General features: G+C 34.6%; 3 protein-coding genes across 12 annotated transcripts in view; 1 reads left to right on the plus strand and 2 right to left on the minus strand.

Moving 5' to 3' along the window:
* LOC132613700 (nuclear transcription factor Y subunit B-10-like) overlaps positions 1-18,483 on the minus strand; it is a 36,189-nt gene that overhangs the window by 8,680 nt on the left and 9,026 nt on the right. For 3 of the 4 annotated variants that reach the window (XR_009572056.1, XR_009572057.1, XM_060327882.1), the window contains one exon: positions 15,694-15,953. The exons of the other annotated variant lie outside the window; for it this stretch is intronic. The gene's annotated coding sequence lies outside the window, so the exon portion shown is untranslated. Of the gene's footprint in view, positions 1-15,693; positions 15,954-18,483 lie in introns of those variants that run through there. 4 annotated transcript variants of the gene reach the window in all.
* LOC132614003 (large ribosomal subunit protein uL10c) lies at positions 284-6,697 on the minus strand. Of its 2 annotated transcripts, none has more exons than XM_060328333.1 (2): positions 6,249-6,697; positions 284-732 (listed from the first exon to the last, which is right to left on the minus strand). In XM_060328333.1, exons 1-2 carry the CDS (start codon positions 6,622-6,624, stop codon positions 416-418), a joined length of 693 nt encoding a protein of 230 aa, XP_060184316.1. In that variant the 5' UTR covers positions 6,625-6,697; the 3' UTR covers positions 284-415. The 2 variants fall into 2 exon arrangements, with proteins under 2 accessions (XP_060184316.1, XP_060184317.1); XM_060328334.1 differs by lacking the exon at positions 6,249-6,697 and adding an exon at positions 4,237-4,615.
* On the plus strand, positions 9,470-15,145 carry LOC132613698 (protein IN2-1 homolog B-like). Of its 6 annotated transcripts, none has more exons than XM_060327876.1 (10): positions 9,470-9,692; positions 11,009-11,083; positions 11,486-11,541; positions 11,647-11,741; positions 12,638-12,736; positions 13,094-13,196; positions 13,278-13,348; positions 13,534-13,641; positions 14,765-14,845; positions 14,939-15,145. In XM_060327876.1, exons 1-10 carry the CDS (start codon positions 9,505-9,507, stop codon positions 14,948-14,950), a joined length of 888 nt encoding a protein of 295 aa, XP_060183859.1. In that variant the 5' UTR covers positions 9,470-9,504; the 3' UTR covers positions 14,951-15,145. The 6 variants fall into 6 exon arrangements, with proteins under 6 accessions (XP_060183859.1, XP_060183858.1, XP_060183860.1 ...); XM_060327875.1 differs by having other exon boundaries at positions 11,012-11,083; positions 13,272-13,348; XM_060327877.1 differs by having other exon boundaries at positions 9,472-9,692; positions 11,486-11,546; positions 11,655-11,741.

Genomic DNA, 18,483 nt, shown 5'->3' on the forward strand with positions numbered 1-18,483 from the left:
AATGGTCGATTTATCTGTGCTTTTGCTGAATATTATGGAGAGCAATCCAATAACATGGCTGAAGCAAAAGCTATCCTTTATGGTCTCAAGCTTTGCATCAGTAAAGGCCTCAACACCGATATAATGATGCAATGTGGTCGGCATTTCCCAACACCGAGCTGCCCTTTTTGTGTTAACACAAATTTAATGAGCTGGGGCAGGAAGACAAACTACTTTCTTGGATCACAAATAATGGAAAGTGCAGAAAGTAACTGAAATCATCCGCCTAACATGAGGACACGAATCAGGAAAATTGGCAGTGATTAATTACCATTCTACCAAACATGAATTTACAAAATTCCATCTTCCAGAAAATTTCAAATTTTGAACAAATTGACAATAAGATTAGCATACCATTTCAAAGAACTACAACAAACTATTGACTTCCACCTTCTTCCTCCAATTTCTTTACATAAGCTTGAAGCACCATAACCAAATTCCTCGCTGGGGCCTGAATAGTCCCAACAACGGCCGAAGCCGGTCCTTTCAAAGATCCAAGAAGTTGTGCATAAATCTCTGCTCTTGTAGGCAAATTCTCGAGTGTCTTGAACTCATCAGGCCCATAAAACTTCCCTTCAAAAACCCCACCAGTAAAATCATTTTCCTCCAATTTCTTCTCCTTCTGAAAAGCCCTGTAAGGCTTTAATGCAGCTGGAATCTCCTCACTATGAACAAAAAGCCAAGCATTCATACCTGTTGGAAAAAATTATTCAAAAATTGTAGGAAATCAAAATTGCTTAGGATTTGGTATCTTAATTCATGTCTAATCAGAATTATATAGAAATAGGTTTTCCTGATGTGAGTTAAAGTAGGTTTCGTACTATTATAAATAGAGGTGTTGCTAGCTATTTTCTAGTGTGGTGGGAAATTGTGGAGAATTACAGAGAGCAGCAACAATAACAACATCATACCCAGTATAATCCCACAAGTGGGTGGGGTGTACACAGACCATAACCCTACCTCGTGGGGGTAGAGAGACTGTTCTGAAAGACCCTCGCCTCAAGCAACTCATCTCAAAGCATTTTTAAAAATAAAATACAAAAAGTAAGCCGAGATAGCAAATAATTCAGAAATCATTACATAGAATTCACTAAAAAGGAACAGTAACAAGGGAGTAACAACATCAAAATAATGTGATAACCGAAGCAAAGAAACAATATGTAGAAACAGAAATTGAAGGACAAGAAGAAAGAAACTATGGGACTAGTACTAATGCTACTGGTATGTAAAAAGGGCTACACTCAACTGCCTACTAACCTTCTACACATTTAAAGATTTATTAAGGACCCGTTTGGCCATGAGAATTATTCACTTTTTTCTGGAATTTCTTCACTTTATTTGAAAATCAGCTTTTGGCCATGAAAATTCCTAATACAACTTGAATTTTTCACTTTCAGTACATTCAAACAACCAATTTTATTCTTTTTTGCAAAAACTATAACCAAACATAACTCTAACTTCAGCACCAACTTCAAAAATTTCAACTAAAGTGAAAAATATTTGGTATCTAATACCTTTCATACAGGATTTCAATGCTTCCCATTTAGTCCCTTCAATAGCTTTAAGTACCAAAGTATTCTTACCAACAAGAAGCTTTGTAGTTTAAGGTAATTGAGACCTGAGTTCTTGAAATTGCTTAACAGTTAAACCTTTGTAACTAATTCTAGCTAAAAGGTAACAATCTTCAAGTTGTTGTTTCACTGTTTCAACGGTTTCTTCTTTCTTGGTTCTGCTTATTGCTGACCTGATAATTAGAGTTCTTGATTTTGGTTTACGTTGTTTGGAATGTGTGTGGGCAGGGATTATGAAAGGGTTGCTTAAATTATATAAATCCACTAAAATTGCAATAAATACTAGATTTAAAGACTCGGAATACTAGTTTTAAAAATAAAATGCAAAAGTAAAGCCGACACAGTGAATAATACGGAAATCATTACATAGCATTCACAAAAAAAAGAACAGTAAGAACAACAAAATAATGGGACAACCGAAGCAAAGACGCAAAAGGTATTAACAGAAATCGAAGGACAAGAAACTACGAGACTATTACTAATGCTAATGGTATGCAAAGAGGGCAACACTCAAAAGATTTACTCCCTTTGTCCCAATTTATGTGATATAGTTTGACTAGGCACGAAGTTTAAGAAAGAAAGATTTTTGAAACTTGTAGTCTAAAACAAGCCATTGATATTGTTTGGCTGTATATCATTTCAGTAAGGGTAAAAGGGAAGTTTTCAGTTAAATTATTTCTAAATATAGGAATATATCATTCTTTTTGGGACAGACAAAAAAGGAAAACAGAGTGTTGTGAATAAAATATTTTTCCTTCAATACCTTTCATACAGGGTTTTAATGCTTCCCATTTAGTCCCTTCAATAGCTTTAAGTACCAAAGTATTCTTACCAACAAGAAGCTTTGTAGTTTAAGGTAATTGAGACCTGAGTTCTTGAAATTGCTTAACAGTTAAACCTTTGTAACTCATACCAGCTAAAAGGTAACAATCTTCAAGTTGTTGTTTAACTGTTTCTTCTTTCTTGGTTCTGCTTATTGCTAACCTGATAATTAGAGTTCTTGGTTTGGGTTTGAGTTGTTTGGAATGTTTGTGGGCTGGGATTATGAAAGGGTTGTTTAAATTATATAAATGCACTAAAATTGCAACAAATACTAGATTTAAAGACTCAGAATACTAGTTTTAAAAATAAAATTCAAAAGTAAAGCCGACACAGCAAATAATACGGAAGTCATTGCACAGCATTCACAAAAAAGGAACAATAACAACAGCAAAATAATGCGATAACCGAAGCAAAGAAACAAAAGATAGTAACAGAAATCAAAAGACAAGAAACAACGGCACTAGTACTAATGCTACTGGTATGCAAAGAGGGCAAAACTCAAACTATCAACTAACCTCCTACCAACAACAACAAAATACCCAGTGTAATCCCACAAGTGGGGTCTGCGGAGGGTAGAGTGTACGCAGACCTTACTCCTACCTTAGAGGTTGTTTCCGATAGACCCTCGGCTCAGAATAAAACAATAACAAAGCAGGTCAAATAGGAAAAAAGAACAGTAACTACACCAAAACAGTAACTATAAACTAGCCTTCTACCATTCAAAGATTTATTAGTTTATAAATAAAATATTTTTCCTTGAATACCTTTCATACAAGGTTTCAATGCCTCCTATTTAGTCCCTTCAATAGCTTTAAGCACCAAAGTATTCTTAGCAACAAGAAGCTTTGTAGTTTTAGGTAATTGAGAACTGAGTTCTTGAAATTGCTTAACAGTTAAACCTTCGTAACTAATTCCAGCTAAAAGGTAAAAATCTTCAAGCTGTTGTTTAACTGATTCAACTGTTTCTTTTTTCTTGGTTCTGCTAATTGCTGACCTGATAATTAGAGTTCTTGATTTGGGTTTAAGTTGTTTGGAATGTGGGTGGGCTGGGATTATGAAAGGGTTATATAAATTATATAAATCCACTAAAACTGCAATAAATACTAGATTTAAAGACTCAGAATACTAGTTTTAAAAATAAAATACAAAAGTATACAGAAATCATTACATATCTTTCACAAAAAATAACAGTACCAACAGCAAAATAATGCGATAACCAAAGCAAAATAAACAAAAGATAGTAACAGAAATCGAAGGACAAGAAACTACAAGACTAGTACTAATGCTACTGATATGCAAGGATACCCAAACATAAAATATTTTCCTTGAATACCTTTTATACAGGGTTTCAATGCCTCCCATTTAGTTCCTTCAATAGCTTTAAGTACCAAAGTATTCTTAGCAACAAGAAGCTTTGTAGTTTCAGGTAATTGAGACCTGAGTTCTTGAAATTGCTTAACAGTTAAACCCTTGTAACTTATTCCAGCTAAAAGGTAACAATCTTCAAGTTGTTGTTTCACTGTTTCACTGTTTCAACTGTTTCTTCTTTCTTGGTTCTGCTAATTGCTGACCTGATAACTAGAGTTCTTGATTTGGGTTTGAGTTGTTTGGGAATGTGTGTCGGCTTTATTTTTGTATTTATTTATAAAAAAAGGAACAATAACAACAGCAAAATAATGCAATAACCGAAACAAAGAAACAAAATGCAGTAACAGAAATCGAAGGACAAGAAACTACGAGACTATGCCAGGATACCATTCAAAGATTTATTAGTTTATGAATAAAATATTTTTCCTTCAAATACCTTTCATACAAGGTTTCAATGCTTCCCATTTAGTCCCTTCAATAGCTTTAAGTACCAAAGTATTCTTAGCAACAAGTAGCTTTGTTGTTTCAGGTAATTGAGACCTGAGTTCTTGAAATTGCTTAACAGTTAAACCCTTGTAACTGATACCAGCTAAAAGGTAACAATCTTCAAGTTGTTGTTTCACTGTTTCAACTGTTTCTTCTTTCTTGGTTCTACTAATTGCTGACCTGATAATTAGAGTTCTTGATTTGGTTTTGAGTTGTTTGGAATGTGTGTGGGCTGGGATCATGAAACGGTTGTTTAAATTATATAAATCCACTAAAATTGCAATAAGTACTAGGTTTAAAGACTCAGAATACATAGCATTCACTAAAAAGGGAACAATAACAACAGCAAAATAATGTGATAACCGAAGCAAAGAAACAAAATGCAGGAACAGAAATCGAAGGACAAGAAATTACGAGACTAGTACTAATGCTACTGGTATGCAAAAAGGGCAACACTCAAAGATTTATTAATTTATACCTTTCATACAAGGTTTCAATGCTTCCCATTTAGTCCCTTCAATAGCTTTAAGTACCAAAGTATTCTTAGCAACAAGAAGCTTTGTAGTTTCAGGTAGTTGAACCTGAGTTCTTGAAATTGCTTAACAGTTAAACCTTTGTAACTGATTCCAGCTAAAAGGTAACAATCTTCAAGTTGTTGTTTCACTGTTTCAACTGTTTCTTCTTTCTTGGTTCTGCTTATTGCTGACCTGATAATTAGAGTTATTGATTTGGTTTTGAGTTGTTTGGAATGTGTGTTGGCTGGGATTATGAAAGGATTGTTTAAATCTAAGTTACACAGACTCACCATCTTGGGTGTCGTCCCCGTCCCGGATACGGGCTGGTGCGGGTGCCGGAACGGCAAACGTTCCGGATACGGTCAATCACATACGGATACTTTGACCGGAGTCCGTCGACAAATTTGGGGGGAAAATTTGAGATTTAGATTTCTCAAAACTAAAAATAAACCAGATTTAAGATAAGGAAAATGACATACCTTCAATATTATAGTACTTTTATTTCATATATGTTGCTTCATGTTTCAGATAAACCAAGAAGTACTTTTATTTCATATACATGTAAGTTTTTCATAAGAATATCTCTCAAAATTTGTAATATCTTTATAGCTCTATTTTTTATATAATTTTGAATTTTCTTAGCCGAATCCCCGCACCCGTATCCATAACCGGATACGCACCCCCGAATCTTAAATTTAGATTTTGTCGAATCTGACACTCGAATCCGTACCCGTATCGGATACCCGCACCCGAGTCCGTGTAACTTAGGTTTAAATTATATAAATCCACTAAAATGGCAATAAATACTAGATTAAAGACTCAGAATACATAGCATTCACTAAAAGGGAACAATAACAACAGCAAAATAATGCGATAACCGAAGCAAAGAAACAAAATGCAGTAACATAAATCGAAGGACAGAAACTACAAGACTAGTACTAATGCTACTGGTATGCAAAGAGGGCAACACTCAAAGATTTATTAGTTTATACCTTTCATACAAGGTTTCAATGCTTCCCATTTAGTCCCTTCAATAGCTTTAAGTACCAAAGTATTCTTAGCAACAAGAAGCTTTGTAGTTTCAGGTAATTGAGACCCGAGTTCTTGAAATTGCTTAACAGTTAAACCCTTGTAACTTATCCCAGCTAAAAGGTAACAATCTTCAAGTTGTTGTTTCACTGTTTCTTCTTTCTTGGTTCTGCTAATTGCTGACCAGATAATTAGAGTTCTTGATTTTGGTTTGAGTTGTTTGGGAATGTGTGTCGGCTTTACTTTTGTATTTTATTTATAAAAAAAGGAACAGTAACAACACCAAAATAATGCGATAACCGAAACAAAGAAACAAAATGCAGTAACAGAAATCGAAGGACAACAAACTACGAGACTATGCCAGGATACCATTCAAAGATTTATTAGTTTATGAATAAAATATTTTTCCTTCAAATACCTTTCATACAAGGTTTCAATGCTTCCCATTTAGTTCCTTCAATAGCTTTAAATACCAAAGTATTCTTAGCAACAAGAAGCTTTGTTGTTTCAGGTAATTGAGACCTGAGTTCTTGAAATTGCTTAACAGTTAAACCCTTGTAACTTATTCCAGCTAAAAGGTAACAATCTTCAAGTTGTTGTTTCACTGTTTCAACTGTTTCTTCTTTCTTGGTTCTGCTTATTGCTGACCTGATAACTAGAGTTCTTGATTTTGGTTTGAGTTGTTTGGAATGTGTGGGGGCTGGAATTATGAAAGGGTTGTTAAAGTGGGATTTTAGGGAAAATGGGTATGAGTGAGAGGAAGAAGAAGGTAAGGAGAAAAGAGTAGCCTCCATTGATGATGGCTTGAGAGAGATGAGAAAGGATGCAAAAGGTGGATTGGCTTATCTAGTAGTTGTACTAGTAGAATTATGGGAAATTTAATGAATTTTATGTTTTTGAAAAATTTGTCACACCAACGAAAGGAGTCATTTTTCAAAAAATGTGTTTTAGAAATTGACTTATTACTCCGTCAGTTCACTTTTACTTATCCATTTTAGATTTTTCACACTATTTAATAAATAATAAATAAAGTGCATAATTTATTCATATGCCCATATTTATTAGTACATATTTTTATTAGATTTGAAAAATAATTTGAAGTGAATAATTAATACTATGGGTAAAAACATAAAAAAAGAATTATCTTCTCTTGACATGCTAAAAGTGACAAGTAAAAGTAAAAATTTATTTTTAAAATACTGGACAAATAAAAGTAAACGGGGGGACTATTTCTTTTAAGGATAAAAAGGTTCAACTTGCCTGCGAAATAATACAAATTTGCCCTCCATTAAAAGTAGGGGTCAAGGATGCGCTCTTCATTGCTAGTAGGGGTCAAATTTACATAGGAAATGGAACAAATTTGTATTTAAATGATGAAAGTTGAGCACCATGTGATGTCACATGTCCACGCAATTAAGGATTATTTTTTTAAAATGAAAGGTAAATTTGAATATTTCCCATAATTCAGGAGCAAATTTGACATTTTTGCATAGTTCAAGGGCAAATTTGACCCTTCACCCTAACTTGGAGTTTTTTACTCCCTTCGTGCTAGAATGTCTTAGTTTGACTGGGCATAAAATTTAAGAAATAAAAGAAGATTTTTAAATTTTGTGATCTAAAACTTATCACAATTTATTTAAAATAGAAAGAGACACTCTTTTTAGGACATACAACAAAAAAAATAAGATACTTAAATGGATAGGAGTGAGATGAAGGTAAGGAGAATGAAGTAGCCTCCATTGATGAAGAATTGGATTGTGAGAGAGATCAGGGATGATGGAAAACTTGGGTTTGTAGGATAGAATTTGGGGTTTCGTGAATTTTATGTTTCTGAAAATATTTATTGTCATAGCAAACAAACCGTTCGATAGGAGTCATTTTAAAAAAAAAAAAAAATCATGTTCAAGAAAATGACTTATTTTTTAAAAAGGATTAGAAAAGTATTATGTGATTTATGGTAAAAGAGAATGAAAAATATTTTATGAAATAGAAGTATTACAAATTGATAGTACTCACTTTGTTTCAATTTATTTGTCTTATTTTTCTTTTCGTCTATTTAAAAGAAAATGTTTCTTTCCCTTTTTAGCAGCTCTTTAATTTTAACTTTCCACGTGACAGGCTTAAAATGCAAGATTAAAGAGTATTTTGGTACATTTGACATATGTTTAATTTTAAGACCACAAGATTAAAAAATCTTTTTTACTTTCTTAAAATTCGTGCCAAGTCAAAACTACACAAACAAATGGAGTAATATTTAAGTGTTGGTTAAACAGGTGTTATCTTATAATTCTCGCAGTTTCTTGTTCTCTAAAATCTGTTACCGCCTGTATTTCGTGTGCTTCATTTCGTTGTTGTTATTGTACTTTCTTCTGCATGCTAGGTACTTTGCATTATCCTGTATTTTTACTGCTTTCACTTGTGTATTCTTCTTTATTAACTGCTTTGAAATGCTTTACTTAGCAGTGAGGGTTTTATCGAAAATAACCTATCTATCTTTACGAGGTAGGGTTAAGGCCTCCTTGTACCCACCTATTGGGACTACACAGGATATATTACTGTTGTTTGTTTGATCAAATAGGTGCTATAAAATTAAAAATTGAAATAATTCTGAAGGTGATTTCCGTTTAAAAGTTAAAAATTATTTGACCTCTTCAAGTAGAAACTATTTTCTTTCAATAAAACATTATAAAATAACTAATTGCATTAAATGTTTGACAAACTGATTTTATTGGAATTGTGAAGCAAAGGATTTAATAAAAAATACCAAAAAGTTCCATCAAATTTCAAACTGCAACACCAAATATAAAGATAAAAAAACATTATCTACACCTTAAAAACTGTTCCAGATTCAAAAATATTTATTAAAAAAAAAAACAAAAGAAGCAAAAAATGTTAATATTAGATCTTCAAATATGAGTTCACGTTAAGAGCCCGTTTGGATTGGCTTATAACCTGGTTAATAAGTCATTTTTAACTTATTTGAGTATTTGGTAAAAATAGAAAACAACTTAAATTAAGTTACAAAGTGCTTAAAATAAGCCAAAACCAAGAAGTTGCTCATCCCCAATTTTTATTTTTTTTGCTTAAAAGTCATTTTAGTTTGACCAATAACTTTATTATTTTATTCCTTATATTTTCTATTAATTCTAATACTACCCTTACTTCTAAAAATCCTTTAAGCACTTTTATCTAAATACGTAACTATTTATTTATAAAAAAAACTTTCAGCACTTAAAATACTTTAAGCAATTATGCTTAAAAGTCACTTTTTTTGGGCTAACTGTTAGATCAACCAGGGGCGGAGCTACACTAGCCCGAGGGGTGTCGAGCGACACCTTTCGCAGAAAAATTACATTGTATAGATTGATGAAATTTTGATTTTGTAAGTATGTATACTAGTATTGACATCCTTGACACAAGCTAATGGTTTAGCGCAGTGATTAAAGGGCTGCAAAACATGCCTAAGATTGTGTGTTCCAACCTGTGTAGCAATATATCTATATGTTTTGTGACACGCCTTGGTATATATCCTGACTCCGCCACTGAGATCAACAGTCAAAATTGCCAAAGACAAAAAAACCACAGTTCGTTAGGGTCGACTAGGAAGATAAGGAATATAACGTAGTACTAACGATTAACGAACCTCCTTTACGAAACAAAACACAAAGCAAGAAATGGCCAGTCCAAGCACTGGATATCAAATTCATAGTATTAATTTCAATCCTCATATTCTTTCTCCTTCAAGGACTAAATTCACTTCTCTATCTTTAAATTTCTCTAATGCTAAACACCCATTAAAATGGAATCACATTGGGTCCCCCAGAATGTTTACTGTACCAGTTGTTTCAATAATGGCTTCCAGGTACATTTCTTTTTACATTATTATGCTAAGTTTTCTGTAATTCTTGTAGGAAAATATTTTTGTCATGTAAAAGTAATTACCTGCTATAGTAAGTAGTTTTTGTACTCATTCCGTCCATTTTTACTTGTCCATGTTTGACTAGACACAATTCTTAAGAAGTAATTAATAAAGTAAGAAGTTTATATCACCCTTTGAATATTATAAATTCAATTTTTTGGATGCATTGGGAAATGATTATAGGAGTAGTTAGCAATAAGGGTAAATTAGGAACTAAGTGATAAACTCTATCTTGATTTGTTAAACTGGACAAGTAAAAGGGGGCGTGTATTTTAAGTTTAGTAGACAAATAAAAATGGACGGAGGGAGTACTTATTTTTTGGCGCTCCCTCTGTCCCAATTTACGTGTCACTTTTCACTCGAGATTTAAACTATGTGAAACCAATATGTTTTAAAATGTAATTTTTTCATCAATAAGGAGAATTGCAACTTTTAGTATTTTTTGCATAATTTTTTAATATCCAAATTTTAGTTTTAAAATCGTAAGATAATCTAATCTAATTTAGCTTCAAAGATTAGTTAAATTGACTCTCGAGAAACGAAAAATATCACATAATTTAAGAAGGAGGGAGTATTTGGTAAGTATAACAAAAAATATTCTCGCAAGAGCATTTATGTGTAATCTAAAAAAACACCATCGGGGGGAGGGATGGAAATATAAGTACGATTCCTTCCCTATTCATTGTGGGTTGGTTATTTGTCAATTTTTAGCTTACCATATGTTTGGAAGCCCTCAGCTACACAAATATTTTATAGAGAACCGACAAGGAATTTCATTAATAACTGGTTGTTTTGATGTTTTGAAACAACTCAATTAACTTAGTAGATCATTTTAGGAGGCCCTAATGACTATAGATCAAGCGGGGAGTGAAGCCTAGTCTTGGCTTAAGACATTGGTTTGCTAAATCGACATACAAGAAGATTGTATCAGGGGTTCTTACTGGGGGAGGGGGAAGGGGGTAAATCAGGGGTGGTGGGGTGGAATGGTCAAGGGTGGGGGTTGGTAGCGTTGAGGATGGGAAAGACACAATGAGCTTAGAATGTCACTTAGGAAACTTGCTTTTTTCTACTCCTACTGGGAAAGCCATTTTTCAGCTTTTTAAATAACTTGTTTTTCTAGAGAATTTTCCTCCATACCAAACACACCCATAATATCTTCCATTTGCTTACTCCCTTGTTTAGTTATGGTTTTGAAGTGGTGTGCTTTCAATTGGGTTTAGCTCTTTTTATTAGTTCTAACAATTCCTTGTTTGAATCAGAAGTTCAAGAGAGTTACTTCCTCCTGCCCTTGATTCCTCTTCAGAGCCTCCAGCAATCTTTGATGGAACTCCAAAGTTAGTTGCGTTTTACTTATTGCTCTTTATTTTTCGGCTCAAAATGTGATTGTTGTTTTTATTCTTCTTTTTTGTAGGATATAATATGGTTTATCCAGATATGGTTACTGAACTTTAAATTATAAGACTGTAACGTTCCTGTACTATTCTTTGCCACATTAAAGTAACTAAACTTCATACGCCATAAAGTAAAACCTACCATCAAGGTGACTTTACTGTTATAGCGGGTATAGTTTTGTGATCTTATTCTTATAGTACGTAAAACTGTGATAAAAAGTAGTTCTGTAGCTTTAATGTTCCAGTCGGTAATGTTCAGTGACATATGTGAAATTAACCTGATATATTATTTGTCTCTCTTTTGATAGTCAATTCATATATTTTACTTCATTTTCTTGGTTGAAGGCTTTATATCTCTTACGCATGCCCATATGCTCAACGTACGTGGATCGCTAGAAATTGTAAGGTCTGTAATCGTGCAAGTGTTGATAGAATTTGCTTAAATTTAGTGTGTACTCGAATTCCTTCCATTTGCCTAAGAATTAAGTGATGTATATTCTTGTAAGTGAATCAGGGGCTGCAGGAAAAGATACAGTTGGTTCCCATTGATCTGAAGAACAGGCCAGATTGGTACAAGGAGAAGGTTTATCCAGCAAATAAGGTGAAAGTTACATTTTTGTTTAAAAAAAATGGTGACAATTATTCAAATGGTTAATAGTCTTTCCTTTTTTGAAGTTTCCCCAGTCCATAATAACCATAGTAGAATTAATTTGGTATGCTTGCAGAGGCAGAGCCACGATTTGAACCGTATGGATTTTAGATTCTACCAAATGACCTCAAATGCTAGTAACTGGGTTCTAATTTAATTCCGTACATATTTAGTGATTCTTTAACGCATAGAGTTTCGATCAAAGCTACTAGATTCTGTTGAATCCATAAGTTATATACTACCTCCGCGGTCTATACGCTTGTTGTTTTAGCACCGTAAATCTACAATAGACCTAATTTATTGATTCCTAAACGATAAGTTGAAACCAAATGATGTCTCTCTGTGTGCCTCTATGTGTGTGTAATTGTGGTTGAGGTACCCTTATAAGACACTTTCATCTGTGATCTAAGTGCCCGACAATCAATTTTCTTACATATCGTGAACTTGAAAATTCAGTGAAAAGTAAAGAAAAGCGTATCTCTGAATGGTTGATAGATCAGAGGTAAATGAGTAGATTTAGGTCTGCGGAATAATCATTTGCTTGAAATAGTTTCCATATAATTGTTTTGCGTCTTTGAGCCCGCATAGAGTCTTTGGTTATACCTCGCCAACTTTCTGAAGAATTCACCGTGATATACCCGATCCATTCATAATACGATGAAAAATGGATACAGATTTTTGACTGCTAACTTAGTATTTGCAATAGATCCTAACTGACAGGTTTGGGTGGCAAAATATACACACTAGTTCATTGCATTACAGTTTACTGTCATTTTGTTGTGCTGAACCATGTGGCTGCTACTTCCATCCCAAGACAGCTTCAAGAACTTAGTTATTTTCTTGAACAGGTACCATCACTGGAACACAACAATGAAGTTAAGGGAGAAAGCATGGATCTCATTAGATATATTGACAGTAACTTTGAAGGACCTTCACTTTTCCCAGATGTAAGTTCTCGATAGGATCTTCTTTGAGTTTTTCCTAGTTTTGCCGTCTTTCAACTTGTGTTCTCACAGAAATTTTAAGGGACAACTTTTTAGTAAATGACACTCTTTTTTTTTTTTTTTTTCCCTTCAACTTATGGACCTTTTTGGACCACAGTTTAAAGATCCCTTTAGAGCAAACTGAAAATCTTATGAGAAAATGGTAGACCACAGTCTAAAATTTCTAAACCTTAGATGACAGTCTACCGTTTTGACAGTCTCAAGGGCTATATTTCCACATCTTTTAAAATAGGAACAAAATCTAAATGATGGCTTAAAAAGAGGCATTTGCGTAAATCAGTCGTGTGCTCATTGATGTAGGATCATTCCAAGAGAGAATTTGCAGAAGAATTATACTCCTACTTTGACTCCTTTTACAAAGCGGTAATTTCGTCTTTGAAGGAAGACAAACTAAATGATGCCAGTAAGTTTTTACTCCTATGCAATTACATACTTCTCTTTGATAATTAAGCTTTAAGTTTGAGATGAGTTGGTATAGTTGCAGCATTTGATTTCATTGAGACTGCTCTTTCCAAGTTTGTCGATGGACCTTTCTTCCTTGGTACGTTCAGTCTTGTGAGTATCCCTCTCTTAACTTTGGTTATTCCTAATTGAATTGTAGGAAATACTATCTATAGATGGATTGGTAAGTGAAAAGGTGAAATATGCAGTTAATGTTCACCATAAGAATTATTTCTGTGAGTGCAGCAAAATTATGCCATGTATTCCTTTATTTACTACCTCATATATGTGACGGACAGGTGGATATAGCTTACGCCCCATTCATTGAAAGATTCCAGCCCTTCTTGCTCGAGGGAAAGAAATATGATATTACAACAGGCAGGACAAAACTTGCAGCATGGATCGAGGTATTGCATGGATTACCTTTTCTTTGATACTCTTTCCAATGGAATGATTTGACCACCAGAAGTAAAACTTTAACTATAGTTATATACCAAAATTATAATCACTTGAATACTAGAACGTGGTGTTTCTCTAAGCTTTTATTGGAGTTTGCTTTTGTCAAGTTTATAGTGATCTTCTGTTTGAGTTCTATAGTGCCATCCTCATGCTTAGCATAAAATAGGAGAATTTAGAGGTCAACCTATAAATTTATGTCAAAGGTGTTGGGTGTGTATCTATTTTGCTGTCATATTTTGTATCTGCGTCGAATTTCTTTTCTTTTTGTCCCTTTTCTTTTCTTTTGAGCCGAGGGTCTTTTGGAAACAGCCTCTCTGCGCCACAAAGGTAGAGGTAAGGTCTGTGTGCATCCTACCCTCCCCAATTCCACTTGTGGGATTACACTGGGTATGTTGTTGTTGTTCTTTGTATTGGGTGTGTATACAATTTATATGCCCACATAGCTTCTTTTGCTAACTTAAATCTGATAGTGCCCATTCTATAATAGAAAGCATATACAAAGTTCAGAATCATCCAATCAGTCATGGTGTATCATTTATTTGAAGCTCATTTACTCCGGAAAACATTGCAATTTTTTAATACTAATGCTGAACACCCAACAATCATAGATATACATTAGGCGAGGACAGGATTCAAACCTGCAATTTTCAGGTCATGACTCATGAGCCTTATAGTTGACCAATTCCTCTACCCGGGCCATCGCACCAGGCTGGCCTCAACCCTCTGTAGCTTTTCCTTGTTTTCTCAGTTTCCAATTTCTGAGTTTCAAGTTCTTTCTATATTTTTCCATCACAAGATAACTCCAAACCCGAGAAGCAAAAGATTCTGAAGAAATGCATCCATAGATAGTGGTTTAATGCCAAGGCCAACGACAGAACCTCGGGATGGAGCCGTATGAGGCGTTGTTCATTCATTTCCTAGCCACTTTATGTGAAAGTTATTCAAATGCCATTTTTCTTCATTATATGGACTTTGTGTGCCTCATATCCAAGTTTTCGGCATGTGTGCATAAGCACTGGTATTGTGACTTAGCAGAACATCACATGATGTAGTATGGTGTATTTACTGCAGGAGATGAACCAAATTGAGGCTTATACAATAACTAAACGTGACCCGAAGGAGCATCTGGAAAGCTATAAAAGACGTTTCTTGGTATATCCTTTGTCTACTTTCGTTATTTCGAAATTTCTTCATCCAAAAGTTGTTTTATTTATAGCCTTATTCACCATTTCTTTCATTTTGCAGTCTCAGGTCTGAGCTCTGTGATTATACTGCATCCACAATTATGCTAAGATTACTGTTGAACAGTTTATATGTGAAGGGGTCACTTGCTTCATTATATTAGAATCATTTATCTCAGCACGAAATCCCACATAAGATAATATAGTGTTGTATAACTAATGTAGCATTTGGTTGGCAGTATTAAATAATACTAGCATTAAGTTATGAAAATCTATGTATTGTTTTATGAGAGATATTCTAATGGAATAAGAATGCTTGTATTAAAAACAAAGATGCGCTTTTAAAGAAAGTAATTCATGAATAACAATCTGGCCAGTGGCATGCAATTCGCTAACCTATATCGACCAAACTTGTCTAGACCATTTTCCAGGTTCAATAACTTAGCTCAAGTTCATCTTCTTCTTCCTCACTACAAGTTAAAAATCTATCTTTCCACCATTAGGCAATTAGATGATAAATCTAATTTTAAGTTATCCCTTTGAGAAGGATCTGGGGTGGCACTGCGCGAGTGAGGTAGGAGTGGGGTGGGAGTAATATCTACGAAGGTTAACAAAGTGGAAACTATACCAACATAATTTCTGGGTGCTCCCATCTACATACAGTTTGATGAGTGACTAATTTGGTGAAGTGTTATCAGAAATTTCAGAGACAAGTATACAGCTAAACGATGACCGTTTCTGACCAGAAAAATACTACCTAGAATGATTATGCAAACTTCCAAAAGCAACATCTTAAAAAATTAACATCATACAAAAAGCTAAGGTCACTCAATCCTAGAACTAGTGAATTAGCAGAATAAGAAGATTGTTATCAGGTCATAACAATAAAAGCCAAATAGCATTTACATAAAGTACTTAAAGAAAAGTTCAGAAAACAAAGTGTTTGTATGGCCTAATTCAAGATTGGCAGGATACTTTCGGTTTGTAGAGCCACATATCAGCATAACCATTGAACGGTTTGGTACATAGATCGCCAAAATCATAAGACAGAAGATACTTGCATCTGTACCATTGTTATTCTGCAAATCCACCAAAAAACCAATCAGCACTTAAACTATTAATGCATACATGTTCTTCACGACAGTACCATTCAGCAAAGGAAATGTAATCTTTTTCATTTTGTGCTATACTAAATTATAGTTTTCAATTGTACAACAACAACAACAACCCAGTGAAATCCCACAACGTGGGGTCTGGGGAGGATAGAGTGTACCTGCACCTTACTCCTACCAAGGTAGGACGGCTGTTTCCGAAAGACCCTCGGCTCAATAAAAAAAGCATAAAAAGGAGGTCAGTAGGGGTGTACAAAGCAAACCGACAAACCGCACCAAACCGATAATCCGAACCAAACCGAGAAAAAAACCCGACTAGTGGTTTGGTTTGATTTGGTTTGGTTTTAAAAAGAAAAACCCGAACACTATTGGTTTGGTTTGGTTTTAGCTAAAAAAAAGTCAAACCGAATCAAACCAACCCGACATTACATTGATAAAATTTCAAACATATTTTATACATAGTTATATTTATTTATAATGTAATTTATAAATGTTTCTTTAACTTTTCATAGTTTTTTGTTTTTTAACATATTATTTCAAGCTTGGAATTAGAATTTTGAATGGTTTAATAAGTTTTATAGCTCAATAATATTAGTAACTCAAATAAACCTCAACAAAAATCAAATCAATACTAATGCTAACAAAAGAAATTCATATCTAACACTAGAATGATAATAATTTTGATATTTATTCTTTAGTTTTATATTAGTTTAGAAAGTGAAAATACATAACTTAATTTTATTTTTTTCTTTAATATCTAGTCATGTAATTAATACTTATTAGCCGTACTTATTTTAGCATGACTTAGTACTTTAAGATTATGATCATTTTCTACATGCCTTATAAATTAGTTGTATTTATTGTAGCATGACTTAGTACTTTTAGATTATGACAATTTTATTTTATGCAATTTCATTAATATTTTTCGTTGAATATTTTAGTACAATGTCATCTCTCATCACGTTTTGTGTTATTTTCTTAATAAATATCTTAATTAGATAGTCGTATCTTACTAGGACTAAAGAAATATTTGAAGTACAAATTATATGTTTTGTATGAAGACTTTACCGGAAAAAACCCGAGGTTGAAAAACCCGACTTTTGTTGGTTTGGTTTGGTGTATAGATTAAAAAACCCGATGCAATTGGTTTGGTTTGGTCTTTAAAAAATCCGAACCAACCCGATCCATGTACACCCCTAGAGGTCAGATAAGGCCAAGAGATTCAAAGCGATATGGAAAAGAAATAACGCAAGCGACACAGATAACATAGAATAATCAAAGCACAGGAAATAACAGATAATAGCATAAATCAGAGCACAAGAAATTATACTACAATAATGCGACTACTAATAAGACAGGATAATGAGACTATCTACTAGCCTTCTACCCTAATCTGGGTCCTCCAAACCCTCCTATCTAAGGTCATGCCCTCGGTAAGCTGTAACTGCGCCATGTCATGTCTAATTACCTCTCCCCAATACTTCTTCGGCCTACCCCTACCTCGTCTGAAACCATCCATGGCCAACCTCTCACACCTCCGCACTGGGGCATCTATGTCTCTCCTCTTCACATGCCCAAACCATCTCAATCTCGCTTCTTGTCTTCCACCGAGGCCACTCCCACCTTGTCCCGAAGTCCTCATTCCTAATCCTGTCACTCCTGGTGTGGCCACACATCCATCTCAACATTCTCATCTCGGCAACTTTCATCTTTTGAACGTGAGAGATCTTAACTGGCCAACACTCCGCCCCATACAACATAGTCGGTCTAACCACCACTTTGTAGAACTTGCCCTTAAGTTGTGGTGGCACCTTCTTGTCACATAGCACTCCGGAAGCAAGTCTCCATTTCATCCACCCTGCCCCAATACGATGTGTGACATCATCGTCAATCTCCCCGCTGCCTTGCATAATAGACCCAAGATACTTGAAATTACTTTTCTTCTGGATGGCCTGAGTACCAAGCCTCACTTCTAAGCCAGCCTCCTGAGGTGCTTCACTAAACTTACACTCTAAGTACTCTGTCTTAGTCCTACTCAGCTTGAACCCTTTAAACTCTAGAGTTTGTCTCCAACCCTCCAGCTTAGCGTTAACTCCGCTACGAGTCTCGTCGATCAGGACTATGTCATCCGCGAAAAGCATACACCATGGCACCTCACCTTGAATTTGCCGCGTCAATCCATCCATCACCAACGCAAATAAAAACGGACTAAGAGTTGATCCTTGATGCAACCCCATCACAACTGGAAAGTGCTTTGAGTCTCTTCCTACTGTCCTTACCTTGGTTTTGGCTCCCTCATACATGTCCTTGATCACCCTAATGTACGCCACAGGTACACCTTTAGCCTCCAAGCATCTCCATAGGATCTCTCTTGGAACTTTATCGTAAGCCTTTTCTAGGTCGATGAATACCATGTGTAAGTCCCTCTTCCTCTCCCTATACTGCTCCACCAGTCTCCTCACAAGATGGATGGCTTCTGTAGTTGAGCGTCCCGGCA

The sequence above is a fragment of the Lycium barbarum genome, chromosome 10 (genome assembly GCF_019175385.1).
Source record: "Lycium barbarum isolate Lr01 chromosome 10, ASM1917538v2, whole genome shotgun sequence".
Classification (NCBI taxonomy): domain Eukaryota; kingdom Viridiplantae; phylum Streptophyta; class Magnoliopsida; order Solanales; family Solanaceae; genus Lycium; species Lycium barbarum.